Below are 11,635 nucleotides of genomic sequence, written 5' to 3' on the forward strand. Positions count from 1 at the left end.
AGTTCTTTTAAAGTATGTTTTATTAGTAACACAAGGATTTACAACTTTCTCCAGTGCCATGTAATAATTACAGATATTTAAAATGGAGCCATGAATGAATAAATACATATCTGAGTTTGTGCTTGTGAAAGAGAGAAACAGAAAAAATTAGAGAAATGCCGATGTGTGACTTTCTTTTTTTTAAGATGCCAATGGCCATCTTTGGTTATCAGAATACATGCATTATGCGACGACATCTGCATATATCTATGTGAAAAAAAAAAATCTTTATACCTTACAATTTTATTAACTTGTAAAAAAATATTTTTGTAAAAATTAAAAAAAGAGCTTTTCCTTTGTGATTTAATGTTCACTTGGCATTTCATTCTCTGCGTTTTCTTTCTCATAAATGTAACAGCCCACCTTTCCAATATTCACACCTTTTGGTCCAAAAAGGTACCCGTAGCAGGGCACATGGCAGTATGGGCTGCCCTCATGCTGCAGAGAAGAGATAAAATACAGCACATTAAAAGAGAGCCTGAATCAATGATAAAGCCATCATCATCATATAGATATTCTAAAAAATATGACACAATACACCATTTACATTACATATAAGATTTACATTTCAGATATAGCTGTTATTGTGGAATTTAATATTTCATAAACCCAAAAAATATATAAACAATATTATTTAAAAACAAAAACTGACAAAATAAAAAATGGATTCAAAAATACAGCAAACATATCTATCAGAGTAGGAAAGCTGAAGTAGTGAAGACGCATTAACTGCAAATTAGAAGCAGTAGGTTGTAAAGTACCTCTGCGTGGCCCCCAGGGGTCAGTGTTTTCTTGCACCTAACACAGCGAAGACAAGGCCTGTGCCAGTCGCGACCCAGTGACATCACCTTCTCAGCTGCAGCATTAGACCATGAATGAAATCACATCACATTAATTAAACACAGTGCTGTTTTTAATGATTACATATAAAAAAAAAATTATTTCAGAAAATGTAAAACAAAGAAGGTATTCATTAAAAACATGAAAATTATACGTACATGACTGTATATGCCTAGAAAAGAACTACAAAGTCCTTAAATGTTACACTCAAGTCTAAATGATGAGTAACCGTCGTAAACAACACTCACCTTTGACTTTTACCTAAAACTTTAAAAACATTTTACCTTTATATTTTAAAAACATTAGTATTTATTTATTATTTATTGGAATTTTTGCTGGTCCTCTTTAAATGGACTCAAAATGGTCAAAATGAAAGTTCTCAAATGTCTGTAAAGTCATAGTTTTGATTCACTGGACTCACCGAAATAAACGGCCTTTCCACAGCCAGGACACAGACAAGTCTCTCCGGCAAACATTCGTGTAGGTGCAGTGGAAGCTATAAACAAGAGCAAAACCTTGATGTATCTGTATGTAAATTTTTCTTGCTTTTATATTCATTTCTGTGTGCATGTTAAAAGTTGCTGAACTATAACTGTAATTCAGCCAAGGAGGACCATAATTCATTCAAAATTACATATAGGCACTTTTCTGACTTGTGTCTCTTAGTATACCATGTCTATGACATCAATTAGCAAGTTATTAATCTAGATCTGTTCCCAAAACATTTTAATAACATCTGGTTTGATGCTTCTGAAGGCCAGATCCAGGCTGGTGCGATTAAAGCTGTGCTGTACGATGTGCTTTGATAAGGATCTGTGTCACTTCTGTTCACAAACCTGCCTTCTATCCTAAATCAACACTTCTGTCTCATATCAGTGATGACAGACTGTTACCAATCTTAGATCCTAATGCATTTTCCTGTGTTCATTTTATCAAAGCGAACCCATGGTGCTTGGCTCATGGGTAGAGTAAACACCCGATGCATTCCTCCAAACGATTCCAAAATGGTCCTTTAAAACCCTCCTCTAACATTCCTGCAATGTCCCGCCTGTCAGAAAACACTTATTAAGGGGAAATATTTCAGGAAAGGAGTCATTCATCGAAGACCATTAAAATTCCACCACATAAAATCCCAAGGGGGTCACTTTGGAAAAGCATCCTCCCACTTCTCTATTACAACACACACGTTTAAGTATTTCTGTCTCCCACTCAGTGTAGGAATCTGTGTATGTGTGTATTAAAAAGTGCTAAGGGAGTGTTTTACAAGGACATGTTTGATACAATGCAACTCAAAGTGTGTCTATATAAATACAGTGGCTAAAAACAGCACATGGACACTTAAGTCACACTTTAATATAACTGAATTTCATTTTAAAACATCTCACAAGTGCCACTTTTTTTCTCACAAGATTTTTTTTTTTTTTTTCAGATTTTAAACTATTTAATTATTATGTAATTATTTTTTGCTTTTTTTTATTATTTCAAACCAAACAAACAATTCTTTTAAAAAAATCTTGAAATATGTGTTAGAAATATGTGTTTTTGGTTTGCTGCTCAAGAAACAGTCTTAGTATTAGCAATGTAGAAACAGTTGTGCTGCTTAATATTTTTGTATAAACAGTGATAAATATTTTGCTATCCCGATTCACTGATGAATAGAAGTTTTCAAAGAATAGCATTTATTCAAAACAAAAATCTATTTGAATACTTTTAATACATTTACTGTCACTTTTATAAATGTAATATGTTCTTGTTGAATAAGTCTCTTACTGACCCCAAACGTTTAAACAGGAGTTTAAATAGAAACAGTCTAAATGACAGTACCTTTACGTTGATTATAGCTGATCTGTGAGTTGGTCCAAGGTGTGGTGGGCGATCCGTCTGAAGGGCTGTTACATGATTTGTTGACCGGCGTTTGAGGAGGTGTGTCATATATGTAAGATCCTGCCCCTCCAATATTTACACCTACCAATGAGAGGACAGAACAGTGAGTAGTACTGCATGAATGAGTGTTAGTGGTGGATAAAGCTCATATCTAAGCGTTCAGACTCTCCTAATGCAAATAGCATTAAACAAAAACACCAAACCAAAAATATCCTCTCTGGGTCCTAATCAAATGTATCTCTCCTGAACTGCGCACTCACTTGTATATTACAACCTGAAACAAGCATATTCTAATGTCTGAGTGTGCATTAGCATAAGCTTTACACTGAAACCTAGCATCTTACTAAACACAATATTTTCCTACTTCTAAACACACACACACACAAACCTCAGACAGTCAGCCACTATAGAGTATCCACTGTTATGTAAGGACTGAGCTATTGTTAAACTTTTTTTTTTTTAATTTCAGAAATATGAAATGCAACCTTTTTTTTTTTATCTTACAAAAGCTTTTTACCTGGGCCTTGTTTAAGTTTCTCCAAATACACATGAAAAACCTATCAGCCCCAAGATTCTCATTTAGCTTTGTATGAAAACACATTCTATTTTTCTGTGTAAAGTATCTCACACAGAACTTGAACACACACTCACAACATGTCTTACAAACTGCAGTTACAACTTATTATACACACCTTTTGGTCCAAAGAGGGTTCCATAGCAGGGCTTATGACAGTAAGGCAATCCATCATGCTGTGTGTGAGAGAGAATCTTTATTAGTCCGTTTTAACTTTATTTTACTTAATTAGAAGAATTTCTTATTGTATGTTAAGTAGCTTTGCTAACAAAAATTTCAATAAAACAAAGTAAACCTAATGAAATATAAAGAATATTTTTCCCAATTCAGTTTAAGCGCTGATACAGTATAAACAGAACTATTCTGGCTTAACAATACCAATTATTTTTCAGTTAAAAATGTCTATTTCTAAATATTAAAATTTGTTCCAGGCATTCTACTACTAAAACCTGTATTTTCAGGCAAGGTAAAATGATCAGAAGTGTGTGTGGAAGACAGAATGAAAGAGAGGTCATTGTTACATCCTGCTCCTTCCAGACTGCATAAAAAGACCCAGTCAGGCTCAAATTGGACTGAAATTCAAGCCTCCTAACATACACACAAACACACACACACCTCTATTTTAGTGTGTATGCATTTTAGCGCGCTTGTGCTCCTGAAAAAATTGAAGCCAAAATATCATGCTAAAATGAATAAATACATATTAGGAAAGTATTTATTTGATTATTATTCCATTTATTATATATATTTTTTTATTGTAAACTTTATATATTAAAAGCATCTTTCTCAGTATCTCTGTTGTGAGCTAAAATAACTGTTTGTGTTTTGTTTCCAAAAGAAAGGGAAACTCTTTGTGTTCGTGCAAGTGTGAGTGTGTTCGGAGAGAAAGAAAGAAAGAAAGAAAGAAAGAAAGAAAGAAAGAAAGAAAGAAAGAAAGAAAGACAATTGCTTTCTGGTTGAATTACGTCTTATCTTTGCCCCTCCATTGTCCATGTAATTGTTCTGGTAAAGACAACAGTAACTTTGAGTGTGGGAGAGAAAGAGCATCTGCTTACAGATATAGCTACTTGTACAGTAAAATGATTTGAACTAGCTGTACCAGACTGAAAATGGCTTTTTGTGACATTTTTAAGGAAACAAACATGCTTAAATGTTCCATCCAATATTAAACAGTTAAATAATGAATATATCCGTAATTTGAATCTCTCCCTGACAGTCTGAGAGCATTCCAGACAGATCTAATGAGGTTACTTTAAATATTAATTCTGTGTGTTTACATTGTGGGATTTCAATTCCTCCATAAACATCTACTCGTGATGAGTGACAAGTCTACAGGTGAAAAATAGACTAACAAAGGGATGAACGATCATTTAACACAAACAGGGAAACAAGATCACTGAACTAGAAAATGTCACCTAACGTATCAGACAGGACTCTCACACATGTCAGTTCAGTATAAAGGAGAAAGGAAACAAAGAATAAAGAAAAAAGAACAATGAGGGGCACTCAAATAGAATTGGACAGGGATGACCTACAAATCAGTGTCAGCTCAATGGATTGAGTGTGTGGCCGCCTGCTAAACTATGACACTGTGGATGTGAAGCACACTGAGAAACTCTGCTGTTACATACAGACCAAGAAACAGGACATCCAGAATCACAGTTTATCTCAGTGCAATATGGACTTTAGTTCTGCTTACCTCCGCATGGCTTCCAGGAGACAGAATCTTACTACATCGTTCACATTTCAGACAGAAACGGTGCCAGTTTTTCCCCAAAGAGCTCACTTTCTCAGCTAGAACAGGGAGAGAGTGTAATGTGTTATCTGATCAGTATGTGTGCTATATAACGCTGAGGATGACCACCTTAACTGCAGTAATCTAAATCTAAATTACACACATTTAAAGAGATTGCAATTGTCCTGTAGTGATACATTTCTGGTTGGCTGCTTTGTATTTCAGTCAAATGGCCTCTTCTATTCTAAGTGGGTGGTTTTTAGCCAGTAAAAGCTGCTAATTGAACCAGACTCTATGTTAGTCAAAACCTAACTTTGTATGACTAGCATCACATGGTCTTCTTGTTCTATGTCTCTGAACTGAAAGAAAGCAAGAAAAATAGAAATATCAAGCAAGCACAACTATTTAAAAGTTAAATGTGAATTATTTTAGTTAAAAAAAATGTTAATTAATACTTCTATTTAGTACGGAAGCATTGAATAGATACAAAATTATAGACCTTTTGTAATATTACAAGTGTCTTTACTTTTTCAAATAAGCTCTGTTCTTTTGAACTTTCCTTAATCTGTAAAGGAAAGCTATAACTGTTTTATTAATAATTTTCATTAATAATAAGAAGAAATGTTTCTTGAGCAGAGCTTCACAAGCAGGTTCTGTGCACAATCATTTGGTTCTTTTGAACTTTCTGTTCATCAACGAATCCTGAAAAAATGATGGTTTTTACAAAAAATAATAAACAGAACTGTTTCCAACGTTGAAAATAATCAGAAATGTTCCTTGAGCAGCAAATCAGCATATTAGAATGTTTTCTAAAGGAACATGTGACACTAAAGACTGGAGTAAATGCTGTTAAAAAATTCAGCTTTGCCATCACACAGATAAATGGCATTTTAAAATGTATGCAAGCAGAAAACAGTGTTTTTACTGTGAACTGTATTTCACAATATTACGAATAAAGTTAAAATATTAAAATGTAATTAAATTAAATTAAACAATTAAAAATAACGCAATCTCTTGCCCACCCCAAATTATTGAACGGTATTGTATACTGATTTTCAGCCAGATCCAGTCTACTTTAAAAATGTTTTACAACTTTTCACAAAGAAAACTGCTTGAATGTTTTAACTACATTTACACAATCAGCTCTTGAATAATAATATCAGAAAATCTATAGTTTGCTATGAGCAAACACAGTAAACAGTCATGGACTTTGGAGCACAGTAGTGAGAAATGCAAGCTATTCAGAGAAAAACACATTGGTCATCATGCCACAAACAATCAATCAACAAGCCTACTTTCTGTAATTATAATATACCTAACGGAAGAGCTATGATATGATATAAAAACATTTTCCAGGTTGACATTGTGCATTGTGGATGTGGGCAAATAAACTCACCTCCCCTATGCCCTATATGCCTACTAGCCGACATTCCTAGGGTCTGTCTCTCTCTCTCACACACACACACACACACACATGCCATCACACAAAATTTGTCTGGTCAAACAGAAATCACATTGACTATTCAGAAGTCTAGGCCCAGTGGGCATATCAAATCATCAAGATCCTCTTTAACACAGTCAGAAAGATAGTTACTCCATCCCCTAACCTGCAACAGTAGCACAACAGATCCACTCACTTAATTCAAGAGTCCCTTGCCAAATTCTTACGTAACACAGTCACCCAATTCTCTTTTCACGGGCTATAGCATTTACTAGCCCAGTGGATACTGGATGCCGGAACAGAATACTAAACAGGAGCTGACAATAACAGGACAGACTAGAGAGCATCCTCCAATGCTGTTGTGGGGGTCACTTGTGACCTATCAATAACAATACTTAGTTTTGCACAGGCTGATTCACAATTGACCCTCTTCTTCTTCTTGAGACTGGCAGTTTGGGGTCCCAGAGATATCTATGCTATAGGCAGGAAAGGTAACATATTATTTTACCCTACAGTACATCATTTTCTCTGACCCAGTTAAACTCACTAGACAGATTAATTTAACCTTTTTACAAAGACACTTTTCATGTTTATGAAGGACAGCAAGACCACATTTGTGAAAAATACATTAAATCAAATACCAATACACTATTGAGTAATGATGTGTACAGCAGCGAATATTAGTATATGTAGATTAATTGCGTTTATTCCTATAAATCTCTGAGAACCCAAACAGAATAACAACATCCAAGGTGGACTTTTGTTATAAAGCATACACACGCACACACACACACACACACAAATCAAATATCAGTCCAAAGTGTTTTTGTACTACTTTACATATGGGGTAGCCTATTTAAGACCACCAAAAGAAAACATAAGTGTTCAAATCACACTGCTTATAACCGAATGGCTCCAAAACAAACGAATAATCTTTTCAAACTCTTGCTTTGTAACACTGTCAAGATTTGCAGAAGTTTATTAACAGTTTATTTAAAAAAATAAATTACCCCTGACCACATACTATGCAATTTATTAGTAAAGTCCAATAATACAATTCCAATCAAATGAGTTTGGCTTGTGATTCTGCTGAGTGATGATTCTAGTGGAAAAACTCTCACCGAAAAACACAGTCTCGTCGCATCTTGGACAAATGGACGTCATTCTCTAGAAGAGTCTTGTTGTTGCGCAGGTTCGGTTCTGCTCGTTGTCTGTCTCAGCGGCGCTGCACACTGCTTGTCTCATGAATATTAAATACGTTGCGTGACGTTCGACCAGTAAACTCTGATTGACTGAAAGGTAACGAATCCTGAAGGCTTGGCTTGTAAATATTAATTAGGAAACGCTGCTGGACGCCCCAAGGCTATCAAGCAACGTCAGTTTGACGTTGTTAATATTCATAGCCTTCGCCATTATGGGATTCTCGTGGCACTGTTACACCAAGCCTTTGCCTTGACTAATGAATAATGTTTAGAATTTCATACGTTAATTAAAACAAAAACACTCTCTTCTCTGTCTACATGTCATCATATGCTGATGACACTCAACTCTACCTATCATTCCATCCTGATGATCCGACGGTAGCTGCTCGCATCTTTTTTTACTGGATGAAGGACCATCACCTTTAACTCAACCTTGACAGAACTGCTTGTGGTTCCAACAAACCCATCGTTTCATTACAATTTCACCATCCATTTAGGCACGTCAACCATAACTCCTTCAAAAACAGCCAGAAACCTTGGAGATATGATTGATGATCAGCTGACTTTCTCAGACCACATTGCTAAATCAGTCCAGTCCTGCAGATTTGCTTTATTCAACTTCAAGAAGATCAGGCCCTTTCTTTCGGAACTTGCTGCACAAGTCCTTATTCAAGCTCTTGTTCAGTCCAGGCTGGACTATTGCAATGCTCTCTTGGCAGCCAGCCAGTTCTATCAAACCTTTACAATTAATCCAGAACACGCCAGCAAGATCAACTTTTAATGAGTCGAAAAGAATACACGTCACACCTCTGTTTATCAATTTGCAATAGCTGTTCGCATAAAGTTCAAGGAATTGATGTTTGCCTACAAAACCACCACTGGCTCTGCACCCATTTACCTTAATTCATTACTTCAGACTCCTGTGTCCCCTCTAGAAGCTTGTGTTCTGCAAGTGAACGTCGCTTGATTGTGCCATCCCAAAGAAGCACAAAGTCACTTTTACGGACTTAAATTAAATGTTCCCTCCTGGTAGAATGGCCTCCCCAACTCAATCCGAGCAGCTGAATCCTTAGCCATCTTCAAGAATCGGAATCTCTTCCATATTTTATTTGACCCTCTAACTTTAGCACTCACTATTCTAATTCTATTCTTAAAAAAAAAAAAAAAAAAAAAAAAAAAAAAATATATATATATATATATATATATATATACATATATATATACACATATATATATATATACATATATATATACATATATATATATATATATATACATATATATATATATATATATATATATATATATATATATATAATATTATATCTGTTTTCTTTTTATTTATTATATTATTGTGGTATAGTGAGATGGTATGGAGAAGTGGTATGAAGAAGTGAAAGTAAACTGTTAATAAAGAGAGTTGAAAGCACGCAGCTTGATATCCTGAAGTTCGTTACTGTGACATACATAACAATTATTTAAAAGCCCCTGCTACATGTACTGCATTTAAGCTAACTGAGACTTGTTATTGCACTTGTGTATCATTGCTCTTTTGTTGTTTTTGATTGCTTCCATTGTCCTCATTTGTAAGTCGCTTTGGATAAAAGCATCTGCTAAATGACTAAATGTAATGTAAATGTAAGTTTATGCCTCAAGAATTAAAACAAAGCAGTCTTAAAATGTTTGAAAATCATTAAAGGCTGTAAGAATTTGATTTGATTTTCATTTTGTTTTCATCACTGCAATAGGGTTTTATATTGACACATGGTGTTTTAGATCAAAACCACAGCACTGACAGTCCTTAACACCATAACTGGTAAATTTTTAGGTTTTGGGTTTGCTTTCATGCAATGCCTTCCTTCAGAAAACATCCAAAATACACACACAAGTGCTTATTTTATCACACTTTATGCATGTGTAGATTTTACAATACATATCTTTAAATGATGTTTTCTAAAAATGAGTTTCCAGTTGTATTCCTACCTATTCTATTTTCTGAAGGATTTTACAGAGGGGTTGTATCATTTATATAACATTTTATGAAACAGCAAGAATGAAACCTGGCTTTATCCAATGTTTAGATTTCTGTTCTGGAAATGTATTCAAATGTGTTCACATTAAATTAGTGCATGTGCAAATTTAGTTCATGACCCTTAATGCACTGTTAACCATGGTGAAATTTGTTAATTAATTAGAGTCTTGATGAATTACGTTCAAAAAAGTTTTTCAAAAGTTGTCTTTTTTATTTTTATTTATTTAAATGAAGCACACACCATTTCACTGTCATGTTGTTCCAACTTCCAAACATGTATGACTTACTTTCTTCCATGCAAAACAAAAGGAGATGTTAGGCAGACTGACCGCCGCAGGCAATACCATTTATTTGCTCCTTTTTTTTCATACAGTGAATACTGTCATTCTGTGAAAGGTATTTATTCCACTTAATATCTCCTTTTGTGTTCCAAAAAACAAAGAAAGACATATGGGTTTGAAACAACATAGGGATAAATAAATAATGGCAGAATTTTAATTTATGGATGAACTCTGGAAAACTAAAACTTTGTTATGCTAATGTTTATTGAAGCAAAAACCATCGCCACTCTCGTTCATTCTTCTTAGTGTTTACTGTAACAATAATGTAATTAGTGCAGTCTAAATAGATGCATTTGAATGACAGTAAATGCACTTTCAGCCCCATGGCATCACCAATGAGATAATAGATGATCTCATTCTTGCATCCTTAGATGGGGTCATAGGTCACCGAATGCGAGACAGCAATCCATGGTACCAACTGTTTTAAACACATCTTTCACATAGTGTATTACATAATACTGTCCATGGCCCTTCAGGTACCCTGAAATGTAGTGTTAATAGCCATCAGTATTACAGTATTAAACAAATAATATATTGTATAATAGTGTAAATACCGGTAAAAGTAGGCTATTTCTTTCTTTCTTAGCTGTATGTGATCTTTTAAAAATAGACTTTTTATAATTAATCTTTAAGTAGAAAATTCACCAGCTACAACACACTTCTTAAGAACAGTCTTAGTTAAAATATCCACAGGGAAGCAAGGTATAGGCTATAACTGAGAAAGATCGATGTTATGCTAAAATACTGTTCACTTAACATTCACTCACTGAAACACATCTCCTTTGATCTGACATCACTGTGATATCATTATGACATCACTGAATGGATTGATCGGCGGTAGGCAGTGGGAAGAAGACACTGGTACTCTGCATGAGCCTCTGTTGTTGCCTTCTCTTGTGTTTCACTGTATTATAGCGCCCCCTACTTGCGTGAAATATTATGCACTGGATGCATGTATTTCTTCTTATTTGTTGTTGTTCGTTCTTTTTACCTTAGGTTAATGTGTTACCTTTCAGCTTATTTGTCTTAGTTTTGCCCTTTTCGTTATTTTTATATTATTTTGTATTTTATGTCCTTTTGTGCTTGGATTAGGCTAATTAAACTGTTTTTAATTATTGAAATTATTTTGTTTGATGTTCATCACAAAAATATATTTCTAAACTCCTGTAAATAAACTGGCATATGTGAATGTTGTTACAGCCTATCACCACTAGATGGTAACAGCGTTCACCAGAGTTTACTAAATACAGACAATCAAGCCAACACCACCGTCTCTGCTTCATTTGGTTCATTAGTGAATAAAATCTTTGATTTCTCACTTTTTACACTTTTTACAACACTTGTCTATTTAGAATGTTTCCAGGGTGTTAACTAACTACAAGTGTGATTGTTATAACACAATCTGAACCCTTAAAACTTTCAAGTATTTGATCATGCTGTACAGCAATGAACATTCTGGCAATACTGGCAAAGGTTCTGGACTTTTGCATAATAGGACCGATTCCTGAGTTTGTTTGTTTGTTTGTTTGTTTGTTTTTGGCATCTGT

General features: G+C 34.5%; 1 protein-coding gene across 1 annotated transcript; it reads right to left on the reverse strand.

The window, feature by feature from the left end:
• Positions 1–2: 2 nt before the first annotated feature.
• On the reverse strand, positions 3–7,774 carry LOC127933613 (cysteine-rich protein 2). The gene is made up of 7 exons (XM_052530701.1): positions 7,635–7,774; positions 5,037–5,131; positions 3,456–3,513; positions 2,704–2,844; positions 1,301–1,375; positions 801–895; positions 3–477 (listed from the first exon to the last, which is right to left on the reverse strand). Exons 1-7 carry the CDS (start codon positions 7,675–7,677, stop codon positions 343–345), a joined length of 642 nt encoding a protein of 213 aa, XP_052386661.1. The 5' UTR covers positions 7,678–7,774; the 3' UTR covers positions 3–342.
• Between the last annotated feature and the right edge of the window lie 3,861 nt (positions 7,775–11,635).

This window comes from Carassius gibelio, chromosome A17, assembly GCF_023724105.1.
Source record: "Carassius gibelio isolate Cgi1373 ecotype wild population from Czech Republic chromosome A17, carGib1.2-hapl.c, whole genome shotgun sequence".
NCBI classification, from domain to species: Eukaryota; Metazoa; Chordata; class Actinopteri; order Cypriniformes; family Cyprinidae; genus Carassius; species Carassius gibelio.